General features: G+C 42.3%; 1 protein-coding gene across 1 annotated transcript in view; it reads left to right on the top strand.

Moving 5' to 3' along the window:
* The window catches only part of LOC308098008 (rho GDP-dissociation inhibitor 1-like), a 30,083-nt gene extending 11,977 nt beyond the window's left edge, over nucleotides 1-18,106 (top strand). Inside the window, exons 2-6 of the mRNA XM_080446223.1 lie at nucleotides 5,976-6,176; nucleotides 7,885-7,971; nucleotides 12,787-12,863; nucleotides 13,144-13,207; nucleotides 15,322-18,106. Coding sequence (XP_080302349.1) covers nucleotides 5,984-6,176; nucleotides 7,885-7,971; nucleotides 12,787-12,863; nucleotides 13,144-13,207; nucleotides 15,322-15,521 — 621 coding nt within the window. The 5' untranslated portion in view covers nucleotides 5,976-5,983 and the 3' untranslated portion in view covers nucleotides 15,522-18,106. The remainder of the gene's footprint in view (nucleotides 1-5,975; nucleotides 6,177-7,884; nucleotides 7,972-12,786; nucleotides 12,864-13,143; nucleotides 13,208-15,321) is intronic.
* The last annotated feature ends 3,945 nt before the right edge of the window (nucleotides 18,107-22,051 follow it).

Genomic DNA, 22,051 nt, shown 5'->3' with positions numbered 1-22,051 from the left:
AGGCTGTGAGGGGGTTCCTAATTCCTAGTTCCTAATGTTCATGGTCATCTTTATAAGAGACCAGTCCATACCCAGGGATGTGTGCAGTCAAAGTATTAACAGCCTTTGGGTTATGTGCTGTGCTGTACAGCCAGGGTTGCCAGATCTGCTAATTATAATTTCCCCGCAAGACTTTATTTGAAAATAGACGATCTACAAGCTCACAACGCGTCGCATCGCGACGCGTTGTGAGCTTGTAGATCTGCTATTTTCAAATAGCTGATGTATATGTTAAAGTGCTCATGTGGCCCATAGTTGCTTCTTTTGGGCTGGCTTTCCTAGACCTGGTTGCTTGTTTCTCTCATAGAATCTGGCAACACTGTGTACAGCACTAGTCCCAAACCATTTTGGCCATAGATATAGAAACCTAGATACCTCATTGGCCTCTGCAGTTCATTGTAACAACTGGTCTCTCAATACAAGGCTCTTCCGGGGGGCTGTTTGACTACTGACCAATCACATCACGTTAACTACTGGCCAATCACAGCGCGTCCAACTGACTAGTTGCTGCGCGGCTGCCTCTTAAGAAAAGACCCACCCCACCTGCCTCTGATTGGCCTACCGAACGCCCCCTTCTGTGACGCACACGGAAGTTTCCAGCTTCCCCCCGGAAGCATAGAGGAAGCGGAAGTGCGTCCGAGATGCCAACGCTTCAGAGCCAGAGGAGGCGTCTACCTTTATATGTCTATGATTTTGGCCCCAAGGAGGACCCCTTCCTCCCATAGCTTGGGGGGGCTGTAACCATGGCGGCGGCTGTAAGCATGCCGACGATAGCTCCCATAGCCCGGATTCTTTTTCGTAAAAACTCTAATAAACAGCTTACATTTTGGGAGAGTGAAAAAACGGGCGTCGCTGTTCCGTGCACATGCTAATGGTCAATGGCCGTGTGCAAATACAGATCAATTGCTCCAGCCACTGAGGAGAACCGGGCAGGAGAGTTTTTGGGGACAGACAGAGGTTTGGGGAATTATTGTAAAAAAAAAAAAGAAAAAAGCCCAGTGTTCTGAGAAAGAAAGGAAAAAAAAAGGTGCCTGGAAATATCAGGTGCACACTGTTCCGGTTACCAAGTGTGGGCGACCAAGGGGACAGGGAATGTCACATATTCTGGGGAATTAAATGCTTTAAAAGACAAACAAAAAAGACATTTTAAAGTCCACAGGCCTGTCACCTGCAGGGCTGAAACCAGTGTCTGCACTCCAGTGTGTTTGCACTGGTGTGATTTACTGGAGCTGTTGCTAGGATGGCTGATAGCAAGCTGGTTTGCTTGTGGGATTGTAGTAGCATTTGTGTACATTATCTGAAGCCTCCCGTACAGTTTATCATCAGGTATGAACTAGATTTACTGTAGGAGTGGATCCAAGTTTTTTCTATTCAGTAATATTGTGGCATATACCTGTATGTCTCATTTAGGAAACAGATTTACATTAATAGGCTCCATAGAACAAAACTGGTACTTTTAAGCTTTTTATACTTAATCTATTAAAAAATAGCAAAGATGTGATCCGCTATCTTTTAATTGCTGAAGCAATGAAAATCATTTCCACCTACAATGATCTGCCCAAAATAGTGACACTAGGGTTAATATGCTGAAATGAATTGCCAATAAATGTGAGGAAATATGACAAATGTATCTTTAAAAACTTAACCTCAACACAAACATATTTGTCTCGAAGGGTTTTACTGACCCAGAGAGAAACTGATATCCACTGTCCTTAGACCTTGGGCGAAGAAAAACTCCACGGGGATAAAAAAAACAAACGCACTCCGGGAACTGGGTCAAAATAAAGGGGATAAAGGATATACTGTTCCCTGGCCATTTGATATCTGGGATACTTTTCTGTTAGTTGTCAAGTTTATTTACATAGCACATTTCATATGACATGCGTATATCACTAGACTCTTATGTGCTTCTATTAGTTGTGAACAAATGTTGTTCATGTCCGTGATACCATGGACTTCCTGTCTCATTGTTGGGTAGGCAGCTTCCTTTTGACCACGTCATGCACATTCTTACATTGTTCTGGCGTGTGCATTGTTTCAGCTGCTGGGGGGGGCTAAGACAGGAGGATAGAGCTGGACCCTGTGATGATGAGCTCATATGAACATGTGGCATTATTAGGCTGGGCTATGGAAGGTTGAGGAAGTGGATTTATAGTAATATTGACAGACGTTTAGCCAGAGAAACAGCATTGTAGACCAAACGATTGAGATTGAAGTCCCTGTTGGCAGCAGATGAGTTTCGGATGGCAAATTGCATTTAATGTGCTGAATTGAACTGGCCTGGTCATCCTGTCTGGCTTTTTCTTCATCTCACTGGTGTCTCTGATACCATCTGTTCCGCTTAGATCACATTTGCATCAGACGTTTGACTGGGTCAGCCTAACCTCGGATGGAATGTTTAAGTGGAAAGTGTATAAACTGGGGCTGCGACATTGACCGTATGGGCAGGGCCTTGGCAGTCATTAAAACACACACACACACACACTACTTCCACATCGTTGCACATGCTCTTTTAACCACTTTAACCTGGCATCCCTATTTTTGGCAATTAGGACACATTTCTTCTTTTCTTTTTTTTATGCATTTACAAAACAATTTATGTTGTGAGCTGAGCTTGTAGAAAAAGATTTTAATTATTAAAGAGAGAGTTCACCCAAAATCTCTATCAATTACACACCCCATGAAGCCTTGAATTCACGGAGATTCTTCAGTTTTTGTCGCATTCCTAAGCCATTAATTTGATGACCAGCGGAGACTCAATGGAGACTCTTTGAGTCACTCCGCTGGTAATCAAATTATTGGCTTAGTTAGGAATGCGACAAAAATGAATTCAAGGAGAGGGGTGAACGATCCCTTAAGTATATGGCCTGTTTTGGCCATAGTGCATTATTCATTTTGATAATTGGTACTGGTCATTGTCAACCTTGGTATATTTCAGTAATAGGTTTTGTATAGTTGTGTTATTTCTCATCTCGACCCTGTGCCATTTCTGTTTTACAAAAACAAAAGGGCAAACAGAAATATAATTCATATGTCCCATGTTCAATGCCAAAATCACACTTGAATCGTGAATCACATTTATTTGTATGACAATGAACCCATTAAAACATTTTCGATTTTTAGCGTTGGCTATTCAAAAATAGCAGATATACAAGCAATAGCGAATACATCTGCTATTTTTGAAAGATATTGAAAGAACTGGTTTAGAAGTGGAATCGGCCTCAGGTCTTAATGGGTTAATCCTCAACTAAAATGTCATGATGGTGACAGCCCTGACTGACTGGACTGACTGGACTGACGCTGTATGTCACCTCTCCATCATAGTTCATCCACGCCCTCATTCTATCCACTGTCTGTTTCCCATGTGAGTGACTTACTGCAGATCTCCGTTCAGAGTGGAGTGAGATTGGAGGGCTGACCTCACAAGACTAGGGCCAGCTAGCTCTGTGGACCAGTACAGTATATAATATTATAAATAATAGCATACCATTTTATGTAATATACTGTAAAATTGACTGTGAAAGCAAGTGATTTTTTTTGCCCACATATTCACAATTACATTTCCACATGTATGCATCCACTCATGTTTTTCTTTATGTTTATTAAAGGAGAGATCCGGCCATTTTAAGTGTTATCTTTGATGTGTCGCTAATCACTCACCAACATTGAAAGGGACGTTGAGTTATTCCAGAGAGTCCCCTGTCGTCCATTCTGGCGACCCCCTCCGTTGGCATAATGGGAGCCTTTTTTTCCTTTTCTACTACCACTCATCGTGGAGTCTCATGATACTCAAAACAGAACAAAACCTGGCGTCTGTGAGAGAAACAAGCAACCAGCGTCATCTCGTTCTGCACGAACGGTAGCTCGTCCGCGACATTCAGCACATGTTTGAGTGATTAGCGACACATCAAAGATAACACTTAAAATGGCCGGATCTCTCCTTTAAAGTATCCCCATTAGAGACGCATGAATGAGCCTCTAGTCTTCCTGGGGTCCTGAACAAAGCAAATACAATAACGATACAGATGTACTACTAATATACTGTACAATGTCCGTCACATACATCATTTCTGCCTGTCTCATACAGTGACATGTATGCATCTTTGCACACACATTGCCTCCCCAATCATATATTTTATTAGTACTTTACGTACTTTATTAGTTCTGTATTTCTATTCCAAGTATGTGCGAATGTGAAAGGGCGTTGAATGTCACAACATTAGGCTGGTTATAATTAGCTTTGGTTGTACATCATATGTGTCCAATTTAGTGATCAAATAGTCAAATAGAACTTACATTACGCATGTGTAATTGATTTGATTAGTGTAGATTAAATTACTATAAATAAAAACGGTTTCTTGTCATTCAGTTATTTGATGCAGGTGGAAGCAAGCTAGCCAGACTGATCAGCCTTCTACGTATGAGTAGCATCTGTATGCAACAAGCCTACTGACAAGACATGGGGCTGTTAGATAGGCCAGTGGTTCACAAACTGGGAGTCGGGACCCCCCAGGGGGTCCTCAAAATCTCAAATTATTGTTGGGGGGGCCCCAGATGATTAGCTTAGTGTGCAACATTGTTTTCTCACTCAACAGTAAACAAATCAACATACAGTATAAGTGTATACATGGTATCTGCACATTTCTAAAGTTACAATTTAATGACTTAGACCCTTTTAATACCAAATTGTCAAATATTACGTAAGAAAGAGGCAAACATTGTGAAAATAGCTGATCTAGAATCTCATTCAAGCTCACAACCACACCTCGCAGTGCGAGGCGCTGTTGTGACTGTGAGCTTGTAGTTCGGCTACTTTCACAATATTTCTCTGTGGAACCGAGTCAAACTAAATGTAATGCCTACAATTCCAAATGCTTGTCGGGGTGGGGGGTCCCCACTTCAAATATGATTATTTTGGGGGGTCGCGACACTGAACGGGTTGGGAGCCCTTGAGATAGGCCACCACTCAGTCAAACAAAAGCACTGTCTTTTGCCATCGATAAACATTTAATATAGGCTTGGCTCGTACACGTGTAGACCAGATGTTATTTATAAAAACCTGTTTTACACAGCATTGTGTCTTCATTATATTTATGAGAAAGGGAGCGAGCGCCATCCACAGCTTCATAAACCATTCCGTCAACCCCTCCATATCTCTGGGATGGCGAGAGGAAGACTGATAAGGCTTAATGCTGCTCTCCCTCCTGTCTCTGCTCAGCATCAAGCCTCCCTCTGTGCTAATCGGTAGTGACCGCTAATGCACCGCAGCCGGGCGCAGAGAGCCACATTAGCGCAGCTGGTTTCCTGTTGGCCCGCAAGCCGAGGACGGGCGGCCGGTGGCCGAGGAGAAATGACAGGCAATACAGAAGGAGCACATCTCAGATAATGAATCTGTTTTGATCTCCCTCTCCAGCCATGGTTTACCTCTGCAGTTCACAGCATGCATGGCTGTCCCATCTTCTGTCTGACTGACCAGCTCTCTCTCTATATCTCGCTCTCTCCCGCGCTCCATTTTAGCCATGGCCTCATAGTCCTAGACTTCATGTGCCAGGCTTATCTCGTGTGTGTGTGTGTGTGTGTGTGTGTGTGTGTGTGTGTGTGTGTGTGTGTGTGTGTTAATACACATGGTATTGGTGTACCCTACACAGAGGCATTGACAGCCAGAGCCCTGCCCTGGGTCAAGGTTCACAGAGGTCACCCTCTAGATAAAGAAGTAAATCCACAATAATCACGCTGCAGAGGCATCGCTGACACACGGCACATGGAGAACGGGTTTCATTAAAGCTCATGACTCGCCATAATGGGATGTGATTTTTCTGCACTCGCCTCCGACCAACAACTTGTTTTTCTCCTCTCGTTCTCTCTCCTCATTTATCCACTACCCCCCCCCCCCACCCCACCCATCTTTCTCCTCCTTCTATTCTGCTCTTCTAGAGTCTAGACTATGGCTGATGAGCCGGATCCCACACCAGAGCAGTTGGCGGCCATCGCAGCGGCCAATGACGATGGCGAGAGCGGAATCAACTACAAAGCGCCCGCCCAGAAGAGCTTACAGGAGATCCAGGAGCTGGACAAAGAAGACGAAAGCCTCCAAAAGTACAAGGAAGCCCTGCTGGGCAAAGTAGACACCTGCAAAGGTGTGTGTGTGGGGTGGGATTTACACACACGCACGGCACGCGCATAAAGTTTTATGGCATCATTGTTATGGCTGTGGGCCAATCACAGTCCATGCTGTGCAAACAACTTCAGACAGCCATGAAATCTCTCTAATCCCTGATGAAGTAGAAGTGAAAGAGAAACTTATGAAGGGCAAACTTGTGATGTTGAGTTGACTTTACCACTGCACCACGCGAACGCCTAAATGCCATATTTCTGTTGAATGTTCAGTTGTTTGGACTCGATTCTTAAGAGTATGCAAAATAATTGCGATTTACTCAGATAATTGCAAACAGGTGATTATATATAATAATTGTGACAGGCTTAGTCTGTGGGCACTGAAGAAGAAGAAGAAGAAGAAGGGGGGAAAAACGGGTCACGCCATCGTCTGGGTTCCTCTCAGAGCTGCACTGTCAGCAACTCTGACAGGTTGATGATTTCCAGCATAGATCTTTAGACTTGATGTTGTGAGCCCACGGTCCCGCAGTCACACATTTATTTTCTCTGTTGTTGGGCAGAAAACCTCCTATCTCCATATTCTAACTTTTTGTCGTTTTTTTCCCCCCGTAAATTAACGCCCTACTTGATCACACTACAGCCTCAAAAGTAGCAGATCCACGAGCTTGAAACGCGGCGCGAAGCGACTCGTTTTGAGCTTGTAGATCTGCTACTTTTGAATTTGAATCCTGAAAAGTAACCGTTTTTGTTTGGACATATGAGATTTCCACCCGGCAGAGACGATACGTGCACTGCTTGATGGATGATCATAACATATTGGAATTCCTCCTTGCTGACAGTTGTTCAGAGCAGGGAAGGAACAGAGACTGCTGAACCTTTTGCTCCCCGACCATCCATAGTGACCTGCATATTTGACTCTTTTTTACTGACCAGTACAAGCTTCAGGTTATGACTGGTTACCCGCCCGAGCAGTCAGCCTGTTCAACATTAAACAAGGAATGTGTGTTGTTGCGGTGCGCGCCCAAGGCGTTTTTATTAAAAGTGAAAGTGTTGGCGCAGAACAACACGCCGTGTGTTCAAGTTAGAACCAGGGAACCAGAAGCAGCCACAGTGCAACCGTCTGATTAATAAATAACTTTGAGAGGAAGAGCTAGAGATTTTTATAAATGTCAAGGAGGAACTTAAAGGTATTCCTAAGGCATTCCTAAGGCAATACTTTGATAACCTCGACCTCCAGGCTTTTATATTTTCCTTCACGTTTTGCCAAACTAAGAGCCTGGACCAGCCCGTTGATGTTCCTGGAATAGGAAGTGGGTGATTTCACCGACCAACCAGAGTGCAGTGGGCGTCGGCCCAAATGTTGTAACGTCAGGGCTCTCAATGCTGCACATTGGGGAGGAGGAGGGGCTCGGGGGCGGGAACACAGATCGGTGAACCAATGGGATCCGGCGGATTCTCTCTCCGGAAATTTTTAACCCGGCCCTCTAGACAGGATATCATGACCCGCAGCGGTTCCGGTAGGAGACACAAAGAGTCCTTTGTGTCTCCTACCGGAACCGCTGCCTACCTAATTATTGGCTTATCAAAATATCCATGAATTTAAGTCTCCATGGGGTAACTAATCGATAGAAAAACTTTTCTTTTTGGGGTGAACTATCCCTTTAATACACCGATTTCTTTCATAAACTTGACATGAATTCATAAAGATTTGACCTGTTTGTTCCTTTGCAGTGGACCCCACCGCACCCAATGTCAAGGTGACGCGACTGACCCTGATGTGTGAGACGGCCCCAGGCCCCCTGACCCTCGACCTAGAGGGTGAGTAGTAGTCAGTGGTGTAAAGTAACTAAGTACATTTACTCAAGTACTGTACTTAAGTACAATTTTGAGGTACATTTACTTGAGTATTTCCATTGTATTTTCAAGTATTTCCTACTGGACGATACATCTCAGAGGAACTTTTTACTCCGCTACAATTATTTTACAGCTTTAGTTACTTTTCAGATTTAGATTATTAATACAGAACATACAGTACATTTACCACTTTAAGTCCTATTTAAGTAAGTAAAGTTAATACTGGACTTTTACTTGTGTGTTTTTATATTTAGTCCATGAGCCAGGTCATTATCATCTGAGGGGATTAATGCTCATAGTAATTTTTGTCAAGGTATGCATGTCTAGAGTTAGAAAATTATGTGATAGACCAATGGTAGCTTTATGGGCGCTATCATGCATTTTATTTTATAACACTAGGCGAACATTACAGGGTTCAATATATGAAAACATACTACTTAATCCCCCCTAAAAAATGATACAAAAGGTTTTTCAATTGGTTCCGGTACGTCTAGGCATGCTTAAGAACATACAAAAAATCTAGGAAATGATATGTCTCGTAAAGCCATAATTTCCAAGATGGCGTCTAATATGGCTGCCAGGAGCTTAAATGGCTATATGATACTGTTCAACCTAGAAAGGTGGTTTCGGTGTCTAACCCTAGGTTTTAGGGTTCAAGGAATGTGGCTGAATCAGTGAAATTACCATCACTTAATTATTTATTGCCAAATCAAAGATGGTGTCCCAAGGTAAGGTTTAGTAAATTATGTTAAAAACAACAAATTGTATTGTAGTTAAGTGAGGGAATCTGTGAACTTATGGTGATTCATATGGGGACCTGGGGGGATTCATTTGTGTAGAATCTATTTCTAATGTTATATTTTCAATTGCCAGTCAGTCTTTGGCCTATGTGCTAAAGGTCCGGTCAAGGTCTCTCCCGCACCTTATCGTCCAACCAGGTGTCCAAGCAGGCAGCAGATATAGTCACTGGTTGACATGTACATTATTCACCTCACAATTGACATGGAGCCGTTTGTTGACACCTTGCAGCAGTGTTGATTTCGTCGACTAAAACTATGACAAAAATGTCTGACTACCTTTTTTTCACTGAATAAAAAACGAATAAAAACTAAATACCTAAATATACTGACAATTTCGTCAACAAATAAAAACTAGACTAAAATGTTTGGGAGAGACTAGTGGAGAAGAGATCCAGTAGGACTAAGACAAGTCATCATGTGTGCGCACGGGTGTCACAGACCGAAAATAGTTGATCTATTCTACAAGCTCGAGCTTGTAGATCAACTATTTTCGGTCTGCAGATCGGCTATTTTCGGCATGCAGCTAAGTGAAAATCATTTAGTTGCCATCACGCAGCCAAAAATACATTTTGTAGATTTAGTCGACTAAAATCTTACGATATTTAGTCAACTAAAACAAGGCTAAAAGTAAACATTTCAGATGACTAAAATATGACTAAAACTAAACAGAATTTTATTCAAAAGACTATGAATAAAACTAAATCAAAATCTGCTGTCAAAATCAACACTACCTTGCAGGTATGCTGAGGACATATGGGATGCATGTTATACAGTCATTCTTCAGCTGCATTGCAAAACTGATGCAAGGTTCAGCACTGGAAATGCATGTGGTTGCAGCATATGGGGGGCTGACAGGCAAGTTCAGTGGTAAGTCCTGAGTGTATCAGCTGCACTCTTGAAGTGGTTTCTATCAACTGGGCCAAAGACATTTGAGCAGATACAGCAGTAGCCTACCTGGACACACATCTCCATCCTACTGGCTGACAGTGGGTAGACAACTTAATTCTTCTTACACTTCACATCCACCAGTTTGAATATGCAGGGAGACACATTGACAGTAACTTGTCACCTTTTCTCTCAGGACGCACATGATGAAGTACTTCTTCCGTGCTGGCCATATGCAGTATGCTTGATATCTAACCCAGTGATGCATGTGCTCCATGTCATAGAGGCTAAGCTAGACCTTGTCTGTCAGCACCATTAAGCATGTTGTACACCTTCAGTATTGGCAATAGATAGTGCATTTAGTCATGATGAGGCAGACATCACCATGTCCCTGATGCAGCCATCTCTGGAAATGGTGTGATGGTGTGATTAAACTGATGTGCTTGTCCTGTTGGTGTATTTATTGGGGTGTATCAGGTGGACCTACAGTGTAAAGTACAGATGGAGCATTGCGATGGGACAGTCCTGTGCAACCTCTTATACATAAGGCAAAGGCAAGATCAGAGCACAACACTTTGCTGGCAGGGAACTTCCCAGGCTACCCTGATGTGCTGGGCGAGGTAGCCTCGTTGCCAGCCTTTACTCATCTGCGAAGAGAAAAGCCTGGTCACGACCGAATGCAGAGAGTGTCCTATAAGGGCGGGACTTCCGTCGTACGTGTTTCCGTCGTAAGATGGTTACTGATGATATGCTCAAGCTACAAATGAGGAGTGATGTCAATAAGGAGGATACTTGTAAGGATGAGATAGAACAGGATGTGGGTAAGAGAATTCTGTGTGTGCCAATCAGGAGGGTGAGGGCCAGGAGGATGTGATGGGTGGACTTTCTGATCCTGATTATGAGTTGGAGAATACAGATGTAGTTGCAAAAGATACATATTGCCATCATGTTGTATAATATAATGTTGTTATGAATACCAGTTATTGTGACATGTTTATGACAGTTTTCACAAAAATAAATTGTGAATAAAGTGAACCATGAATGTTCATCAATTTGTTGTTCTCCCAGAGGTCAAATTTAACCTTAACACATCCACCGCCAGAGGTTAATCTCATAATGTACTCACCAGTGCCAAGGTGTTTTTGTTGTTTTTTTGTTTTTTTCATGTCGCCATAGATCTTGTTAAAATCCTTAAGATTGAGCCGTGAACGGTCTGTTTACATCCGCGAGATCTCCCTGTATCTCCCAGTGAAGACCGCATGTCAAACGGACTTCCATGACTGTAGTTAGAGCGGATTACGTTAAACAGTGAAATGCGAGGAGAAAAAACTACAGGAAGAGAATTGAGTTTCAGTTTCGTCTGTAGAATGGGAGCGGGCGTGATCGTCGAAACCGGATCCCAAATAATTCTATTTCCTGTCATCAAACCGGAAACGGAAGTGGATCAAAAAAATTCCGAAAGTGCACCCGGACCGCGCATGCGCGAAAAGACCGCAGCCCGTAGGACTACGGGCTCGGCGCTTAACCGTTGGATTTAACGGCCCGTAGAACTACGGGCCCGGCGGTAAAGGTGTTAACCTGACCTTTAACATGTGAGATTACCAGGAATGGATTCTACACATATGAAAACCCTAAAAAAAATAGGTATTACACAGAGGTATTCAAGGACAAGCGGATCAAAAGTAATTTCTTAGCCAGGTGTTTAGTAGCCATTTTGGATATTTTTTACACACTTGCACCATATTCTGTTTATTGAATTGCATTATACATTTCCTTAGAATCTATGTATGTAAACATGGTTTTAAATCAAAAAAATATAATTTACAAAGGAAACCTTTGTGTTCCATCTTCATGAAAACCGAAGTACATCTTATGTCATATATGGTCACTATGTTGTCACTGCCTGTAATAGAAAAATATACTAGAGATGCTAATTTTAAGAACCTTTCTGAACAATATATAGTCTGAGCTTTATCCCAACCATTTTTGAAAGAGAGAGGGTCAATAATAAGACAGAACCATCAGTTTGAAGTAGAATGCTTCATTCGGATTTTGAAATTTGTTTTGGCATGTGGTTATAAAAGGAGTGATAACACACAAAGCTACCACAGATGCAAGGCTATCACATTTTTCCTAGCACTTGGGGTGTATACCTACCCAAAATTCACTATGAGAATTGATACAAATGACCCATATTTGGGGTCCTGGCTCACGGACTAATTGTGGTATTGCTACTTTTACTAATAATTTGGGGGTCAAATCTGGTGGAACCACTGTTTTAGATGCTGTGTTCCACACACACACAACCCCAAAGTTGACCCACTGTATAGCTCTCCCTGAGCTTCCACTCTGAGCATATTGAATGGCTGTAGAATAAGGGTTTTTGTTTGGTGTAAAGAGACCATGGGGTAATTTGGCTCCCGTAATATTTTCCATGCGAACACACAGGAGTGAAAGCGAGGGAGGGGGCGGGGGTACTTATTTTTTCTTGCCTTTTCAAGCAGGCATACTAAAGGAATGGAAATTATCAGCAATAATTGTTCTCCTCCAAACATAGCAGGAGTTATTCATTAGCAGGCCAATTAGTACCGACAATGATGACTATTTAAGTGGGTTATAGAGACATTTGGTTTATGAGGCTGCCATGCTGGCGTGCCCTCCCACGGCCCACACACCAAACTACAGGGAGAAACTAGGCCAGATAGACACTCTGCCACCTGGTGGCCAGATCTGGTAATACCCCATCCAGCTTTCCAAAATGTTAAACTGCTCCAACTTTGGTGAAGCTGTACCTTAGATATTTTTGTTAAATCTTAAAACAAGAGATGACTGAAAAATAGCAGGACTTATTCGTAACCATGCCCCAATTGTGTCGTCATCCATCTGTTTATGCTATTTTGTCATATTATCGTTTAGGTTATTGTGTTTTGGGAAACATGCTGTTTTTATTCATACAAAATGTAATTGAAATGTGTAGTTTTATCTGATATGCAATGGTTTCCTTATTTTAGTTTTCTCAAAAGCATCTTGTTGTTTTCTCTAGATAAATCCATCACTTAGTCAATTTCTTCCCTCTTTTGCTCTGCTCTATCAGGGGACCTGGAGTCTTATAAGAAGCAGTCATTTGTGTTGAAGGAAGGAGTTGAGTACAGGATCAAAATCAGCTTCAAGGTGAGGTGCTTGCATGTGCATGTACACGACAACGGCATGTACACTACATCCTTAAAGTGTGTTACATTTTGTAGAGTTCCAATGTAACCAAATGGATCCTTACCGGTCCGTTCGGTTACATTGGTACCATCGCAGAGTTAACATATGGATACATTTGAACAAGCACATATTACACAGTAAAATATTTTTACTGTGTTATGTGCTTGTTTCAACCGGCCTGGCATTAGGCCATTTCCAAACAGGATGTGACATCACAGCTGCCCTTTGGTTTCTCCTGCAGGTCAACAGAGATATCGTGTCAGGCCTGAAATATGTGCAGCAGACGTTCAGGAAAGGAATGAAACGTACGTAGCTCATCTTCCATGCATTCTGTCTGTCCACAACTTATCATAAAAACCTTATTTTAACCAATCTGTATGATAGAGTATGTCCATACAATATAACTCAGTGGTTCCCAAACAAGTAGTACTGCTGCATGTCATTCCCCGACACTCTCTCCCTCCATTGTGACTATCAATAAAGGCAAGAACATCAAAATAAACAATAATAATAACAAAACCAAAAGTTGCAACCAAGATTATTATGCAAAAAAAAAAGAGTGAGCGAGAGCGAAGATGACTGTTTCATCAGTGCAACTACATGATGTTTTGTTTGTCTTCAGTGCACTCGCTGTGTGAATCCATGCGAGTGTGTTTGACATTGCTATTGATTTTCCCAGGCTCCCAGTGCCGTCTGTTGTTAATCACTGCAGCTCATCTGTTTAGGTTGGTGGGGAGACTTGTTTACTTTGGCTCTACCTCCACAACCAGTTCATGTCCAGTTACTAGTTCAACATTGGCCTAAATATTTATCACATGTCCAGTCCGCTGGCCTCCTTCTTTTTTTGTGTCCTTCTTAAAGGGAAACTTCGCCAATATTTAACCTGGATCCTATCGTTCTACTACTGTGTATGAGGACATGCAAAATCTGACGTAACATAACAGTGCATCTCGAGTGTCTCGAGAGCTCGCTCTCAAAGGCGCGGGGGGGGAGAAAATGTCTGGCGCTTTTCCTCAGTGAAACGATAAGATCCAGGTTTAATACAATCTGTGAAGTCATCCTTTAAAATCTGCATCGAGGGTTAAAACGCATTGTTTGTTAGTGGGAGAGAAGCCAGGCGGGGGGTGTTTGCACAGGAGGAGTATAATGGAGGCACTACGTCCTCCCAGTGGCACTGACAGCCTCAGGTGAGCCAGTTTGATACAGAAGCAGTGGCTGTTTTTGTCACTTTCCTGAGCCAATAATTCGATGTCATCGGTCAATAGGAGACTCAAATGAGTCTCCACTGGTCATCAAATTATTGGCTCAGGAATGTGACAAAAACAAAAAAATCTCCATGAATTCAAGGCTTCATGGGGTGTGTAATTGATAGAAAATGAGTCTCTTTTTTTTTTTATTGAGATTTGTTTTGGGTGAACTACTCCTTTTTAAGTTTAGCTGGGGGGAAAAAAACATTGTTGATCCATATTTGAAGTGTAAGAAAGTGCATTTAATCAACTACGGTCCAATATGTGTTTATGAAACTCTGATGGGCGCAACATCTGCTGAACAACTGCAAACTGTTCTGTAAGGCGGCAGTTCTCAAAGTGGGGTCTGGGGACCCCCTCTAGGGGATTCCGGGGGTCCCCAGCAAAATGAGGAACAGTTTAACCACATTGACCTTATTTTATACGTCAGCTAATCGAAAATATCCAATCTACAAGCTCAGAACGCATCACAACACTTTGTAGACCTTGTAGATCAGCTATTTTCTAAACATTTAGAAAAAACCTTGAAACATTTCAACACAAATCTCTTCTTATGGGCGACTCTGGCACAAAATATTTTCAGATGGGGGTCTGTGCACTCCGTGGCCAAATACATTACATTTGGGGCCTTGACATGATTATGTTTGTGAACCACTGATGTAAGAGGTGAACCTCTTCAAACATCTCTCTCTCGCTCTCGCTCTCTCTCGGACTCCAGTCTACACTGTAAAATCATTTTTTTGTCTGTGTGTACAAATGGAACCATGTGGACCCAAAAGGGTCCAATTTGAACTTGTGGTGGTCCCCGGTAACCTCACTCCGTCAAATGGAAGAAGCTTGCGACACACATTTTGTTTCACAGCGTACTTGCATCTGAGACTCCGGGCGCAGAATCGATGACAGACGGAGTTTCATTTTTTCAAGCTACTAGGCAGGTGATTGGATGATCCCGCCCCTAGCAGCCGCTGATTGGTTCGTATGCGCAGTGGTTCGGGCAGCTTTACTCTGTGAGCAATCCCAGACCCTCCTTCCTGAAACCAAATGCAAATGAGATTTCCGGAGGGAGGGGGTTTACCAGGCTAGGTCCCCGGACCTGACATTGAAAAACGGTGACTTAACCTCTCCTTTGCTCTCTCTCCTCTCTCTGCCTCCTCTATTTCCTTCCCGCATAGTCGACAAATCGGACTACATGGTGGGCAGCTACGGGCCGCGTCCGGACCAGGAGTACGAGTTCCTCACCCCGCTGGAGGAGGCGCCCAAAGGCATGCTGGCCCGCGGCACGTACAACATGAAGTCCAAGTTCACCGACGACGACAAACACGACCACCTGTCCTGGGACTGGAACCTCACCATCAAGAAAGAATGGGACTGATCCTTTGAACCAGCCCACCTCCCCCCCACCCCCCAACACCCTGCCGCCCCCTACTGTCAAATCCCCCCTTTCTTTTCTTAAACAGTTAAATGTAATTCTCAAGAGTGTACAAATGTAACCAAATGAACGTGTAAGGGTGTCACGGTTTCACCCACGTTCTATACGAGTCATTGCTCGCTAGCAAAAGTTGTCAGTTCATCAAACAATCTTCTCCGTGACAGATCTTGGTAACTGACCTGCCCACTGCCCAATGGTTGTGTAATCCACCATTGCGAGATTGCCTTTACTTAATAAGGACTCCTGGCTTCCTGTGTGTGTGTGTGTTTTAACAACGTTTCTCAGAGAAATCCCTTGGGAGTTCTTCAGTAAGGACTTTCCAACTTTCAGTGTCCGCACATCTGCGTTTGGGTCCTTCCTCCTAACCTTGTGACGGCGGGTCCATTTGGTTAACATTTGTAGACTCTAGAGTAAACCAGTGTATTATTTTAACACTGACGATTTTACTGTGTACTTTCTGTCTGCCTGCCATCCCCCACGGCGTCTTGTTTCTTGATGATGTTTATTCACTGATGATTAAAATCAATCAAGGTCTTTGCTCTCTCTCCGTCCATTCCCATCCTTACTCTTCCAGTCGGGACTCCTCACTCACGCCTGGTTTTCATGGTCGGTTGCGTGCCGGTGGCGCGCCTTCGAACACGGCTCACACCGCTTTCGAAGGCGCGCTGCCGGCACCTAACTAAGTATAACATCAGGCTTCACTCATTCCAGTCACTTACATCATCATTCCTCTCCTGCAAAATCCCCCACCCCACCCTCCACCCTAACAATCGTTGGACCAATGTGTACACTGTATGGAGAAAGCAAACAATGTGCACAGTCATGATTTTTGTGGTTAGTTTGTAATGTGTATATACGGTTAAACACAGGATAACAAAAAAAAAATCTGTTCAAACGATCAATATTAATGATCGTGTTGACTTCCTGCACCTTTTGTATGATCCCACTCACTCCTTTTCTGTTCTTATTGAGACCACCCCCCACCCCCCCAACGGTGAAAATATTTTCTAATGATTTTTTTCAGATTGTTTTATATAAATGTGTAACGACCGCAATCTGCCTTTTGGAAAGTGTTAAAGGGAGGTGGGTGGTGGGGGGGAGGCATTGTTGTATACATGCACAGCAGCTACAGTATGTGGACCACTTGGCAGTCACTACAGAAGACCTCTAAAAGCCGCTCAGCAGATTGTTTGTACCTGGTTCTGCCTCATTTGTTTGTTGGAATTCAGAGCAGCTCTGGTGTACCAAGCGGTTTAGCATCCCTGCAAAGTCTGTGCAGGGGAGGGAGGGGTGGTGGTGGTGGAGGGGACCTAACTTGTAGTATTTACCACCAGCCTGTGTGAGGCGGTGTTATAGTGCAGCGGTTCTCAAACGTTTTAATTTCAAAGGACCCCCAGTTTGGTATGCTTTAGTGCATGGACCCCCATAACTCAGGGAGTGTCCACCATAAACGTTTGTTTGGTTCCATTTGTACACTTTTGGAGTTGCAGACCTGTAGGGGTCCATTTGGTTCCTAACAATACTTTAAATGGGGAGCCCTGGGGGTCCTTGGACCCCACGTTGAGAACTGCTGTAATATAGCCCACACACCCCCGTCTCCCTGCTGAAGGTGAGGCTGTTCCTCCTCTTACCAGTGTGTTGAGTTGTCAGTCGGCAGTCATGTGACCTTATGAAGAGAACCCTTTATGAAAGTCATCATGTAGACTACCTATTAGACCTGTTTGCCTTCAGAGTATATATTTGCCAGGGCGTCATGCTTAACCTACTTTGACAAACGCAGGAGTGTCGGGGCGGGTTAAGTGCAGGTGCTACTTGTGATGCCTTGTTTTGTTTTTGTTTTCTGCTCTGTTCTGTTCCCTTCCGACCCTGTTAAATGTCCAGTGTTTCCTTGAATGAACCATTTTCTAAAATTATGTTGTTTTGCATAGTTTTATTGTTAGGGATGTTGGCTGGGACCACAAAGTGTCCTCTGGCCACCGTGGCCAGTTTTCAAGTTGTAACACTCCATCAGCCAGAGAAAAGCCCTCGCTTTGTGGCAATGGTGTGTATGTGTTTTGCACTTGTGGGCAGTGAGGAATTTCACACGGCGTCTGTTAAACCGCTCACCTCGTGTTACTCAATTGCAGGATTACCAACCCTGACTGTGCCTCTAGCCTTTTAAAATGGCACGCTGTTCTCTATAGACCTCTTTTGCTGTCTTGTTGGGGCACTCAGGATGAAGTAAAACAACTGAAAAGTTCAGTAGTCTGTATCTCAACTTTGACCATGTGTATAGACGGCGGCGTATTTCATCAGGCGCTAGCAAGGCATGCCTCGAGTTTCAAATGACACAAAAAATGGATTCTAGCATGTGACCTTTTTGTTTTGTTTTGATACACTCCATAACCTCAGGGCAAGGCTGGATCCCATTGCTTTATCTCTTGTTTCATGGACTGACTTTCTGTATGGGCTGGATTTGATGTGTGCTACTTTTCTGCGCTACCTGAGATTACTGCTTACCCTGTCCACAATAAAGTGTTAAGACTGGGCCTACTTGTGTGCTGTTGTTATATTCATCAATGCAAATCAAGAGAGAGGCTTGTCTGGTAATCAGAAGGTCACTGAATCAGAAGGTCTCTTTCGTGTCCAATTCCATTACTAGAAATGGAAAATGCATTTTTAGGTCGGGATATCAATTTAATCTATTTACTAAAGAGCTGGAGAGATGGGGAGACTAAATAGAGCTTTACCTTTTTAACAAAACTAAAACTTATATCCCTTGCACCCCATTTAATGTGAAATTACTTTCCTTACATTTGCTATCCCCGTTATTGAATCAAAAATAAATAAACATTTATTATCTCTGCTGTCGGGTAGAAACCAGTTATGTCAAATATTAACTTTTCAGGAAATTAAAAAATGTTTTTAGAACACAATACTGCCTCATCAAAGTTAGTATGGTGACTTTATACATTGTGAGATACTTGAATATGTCATGAATAGCTCTGATGTATTAAAAATAAATAAAGTTGAAATATGGAGATGGGTGTTTTCTGCCCTACAGCAACGTATATTATATATTTGTTTTATTTTATTTACATATAAATATACAAATATAACATTTATCACACCCAGTGTGCTGTGACAATGTGGTTAAAGTTGCAACAATTTTATTTTACATTTAATGGCGTCCTCGCCTTGTCTAAATATCTATTCTACTATTGGTTAGCGCATATTCATAGATTGAACTATTGGTCAGTATATATTCATAGACTGACTTCTTGGCTTCAATCTCTAGTGATATTATGGTGCAGGTTGGAGGCACAGTCATGTTCCTTGTCTTCCCTAATGGCCTTACTCGGCTCCCCACCAATCCCTCCAAGTTTACAATCGACCCTGTGGTGCAGCCTATGCTTCAAATCTGGTTTCAATTCAGGCGTATTATGTCAGCCTCCACCCTGATGCCTCTAGTGAGGAACCACCTCCCACCCATCACTTGAAGACACCTCTCACATGTTGTGGCAGAATCAAAGTATTAAGCTTTTTAGAGATCTTTACAAAGATGTTTCCTTCTATAGCTTCTCGGACTTAGTTTAAGATTTTAACTTTTCAAGTCAAACCCCATCAGAGAGATTATCTGAGATATATGACAAGTTTATGACCTTTGATGATCACCCTGTAGCCAAGGGCCTAGCAGCTGCTTGGGAACAGGAGCTGGTGGCAAATTTGACAGATTTGACAGACCAGAGGTGGGATTAAGCTGTGTACAGATTACAATCAAGTAGGCATACACCTTGTGCAAAGGCTTGAATTTATACAATTTAAGGTATTAGAGTTCATTTCTGAAAATCTATCCAAAAAGTTCTGACCAATGTGAAGGATGGAGTTAGATCAATTGATCCCCTACTAGCTTGCCGCACTCACTCAGCTAGCTACACTTAAGGGCCCCGTGTAAGTGACCCCCCCCCCACCCATGTAACCTGAGTTTCCTTTCTTTTTATTGCAGATAATGTTGCATACAATCAACTTGAATCTTCCAAACAATCTTATCTTCCTTTTATCTTGTAGGGGCACTTTTACAGCGGCATAAAGCTGAGTCATGTTTTATTTCTGTCCCATAAATTCTGGAGTGATTACTTTTGCTATATCTTGTCAAAGGCGAGCCCCTTTTATAGCGATATAAAACATCGCTATGACATTTCTACACAATCAGACCTAACTTTTACTTCCCTCTTGATGTCGTATTTTACTTATATGGAAATCTTCCAAGGCTCCATCTATCTCTATGTGGCTCAGGAATGTTATGTCTTTCCTTATGTTAGAAAAGACAAGACCAGGAGACCTGGTTCTGCCAGACCCAGAATAAGTACTTTATAAGATCAGAGCACTACGTCACCGGACTTCACATGACGTGTCAGCCTGTGTCTATGCCCATGTATGGACGAAAGGGGGACAGACCTTTTTGGCTGGGGCCGGAGGACAAAGTGACCATGCCCATGTATGGACGAAACAGGTACAAAGCCTCATGTAAGAAAAGCCTCATGTATGAAAACAGGTACGGAGAAAACGGGTACAAAACATGCACTACGTCACGGCTAAGCCGGACTTCACATGACGTGTCAGCCTGTGTATGCCCATGTATGGACGAAAGGGGGACAGACTTTTTTGGCTGGGGCCGGAGGACAAATGGACCATGCCCATGTATGGACGAAACAGGTACAAAGCCTCATGTAAGCCCCATGAATGGAACCCTTTCATAAACTTTAACTTCTTACAACCCTGACCGAACCCCCCCCCCCCCCCTTCCTACCCTACCTGTCCCCTTTTCTTTTTAGTTCAACTTAAACTTATTCATTTATTCTTATTTTACTCGCTTGAAATATGCATTCACATGACTGTCATTAACAGTTTTTACTTTTTACTTCTTTTTCTTTATTATACAAAGACAGTGGGGGGGGGGTATAATTGTTTAGGTATTAAACAAAACATTGGAAATGGGACATTTTGCACACTTTATATATTTTGATGCTTTACTCAAGTAAATTTTTGATACTGATACATGATACTTTTACTTACTGTAAGTAAAAAACTCAAGCACTGTGCTTTTTTAGGTATTTTTTACTTTACTGGAGTAATTCCCATTCGAAATACTTTTACGTCTCAGGCAAATATTGTACTTTTACTCCACTACAATTATTTGAATACGTTGATTTTGAAATAAACACTATATATACATTTTGGCTATTTGAAAATAGCTGATCAACGAGCTCACAGCCCATCAACATCATGTGAGCTTGTAGATCTGTTTTTTTGCAAAAGTTTTTTTATACATAGTGAACTTGTTAAATGGGACATTCTGCATAATGAGTACTTTTACTTCTGGAACTTCAAGTATATTTTGATTACCAGACTTTTACTAGTAACTGAGTATTTCTACATTGTGTTATTGATACTTTTACTTAAGTAAAGAATGAGTACTTCTCATAAGTAACTAAGTACATTTACTCATTGAGGTATTTTTACTTTACTGGAGCATTTTCCAATTTAAAATACTTTTACTCCACAACATGTGAGTACTTCTTCCATCACTGTGTGAGTACACTTGTATTAATAGAACAAATCTAAATGTCAAAATGTGCCCACTAGTAGTATTTGAGAAATAGACATTAAGCACAATTTTACTGGCTGTCACAAGAGAAATGGTTGTTTTATGGGTTAAAACAATGTTTGGGGAGTAAGGTTTACAATCAGGGCTAGGATTAGGCATTTAGAGGTTAAGGTTGGAGTTCTGCTTGATTTATACTTGGATTGCAGTGTTACGCACCGGAAATAGCCGATCTACAGTACAAGCTCACTACAATACGTAGATCTTTTTAGTACTCTGAGATTCGTGATAATGTAAAGTGCGTTATAAATAAAATGTATTATTATTATTATCATCTTCTCTAGCTTTAGGGTTAGATAAATGGTCAAAAAATGTAAAATGCCATTCATAAAATCGCCGTCCTTAAGTGTTGATGTCCTCACAAGTATAGTAATATGAACGTGTGAGAGTCAAACAAACTAATTTTTTTAACATTGTTTTTCCATTGTTGAGAGCTCCAGACCAGCTGGCCCTGGACACTTTAAACCACCAAAGCCTCCAGGTGTTGCATGTTTTTAATTGTGCGGGAACACATTTTAAATGACTCATTCATTACAACTACAAATAAGATGTCAACGTTGACGTGGAAATTTCACAGTGTACACAGTGTGTAACATCTAACACAAATCAAAACCCCAAGTACAAATGCAACAGTACATGGCCGCTAAAAGCTCTCTTACTCTTACGTAATAATGCATGCCGTTAATAGTTGCTAACCACTTAAGCGCTACATAATTAGTCATACAACAAATAGCGAAAATAGCCGGTCTGCAAGCTCACAACACGTCACAACGTGACGCGTTGTGAGCTTGCAGATCGGCTATTTTCGCTATTTTTGACAAATATGGAC

This window comes from Gymnoscopelus braueri, assembly GCF_963280865.1.
Source record: "Gymnoscopelus braueri genome assembly, chromosome: 13".
Taxonomy (NCBI): domain Eukaryota; kingdom Metazoa; phylum Chordata; class Actinopteri; order Myctophiformes; family Myctophidae; genus Gymnoscopelus; species Gymnoscopelus braueri.
This window is presented reverse-complemented; position numbering and strand designations above follow the sequence as displayed.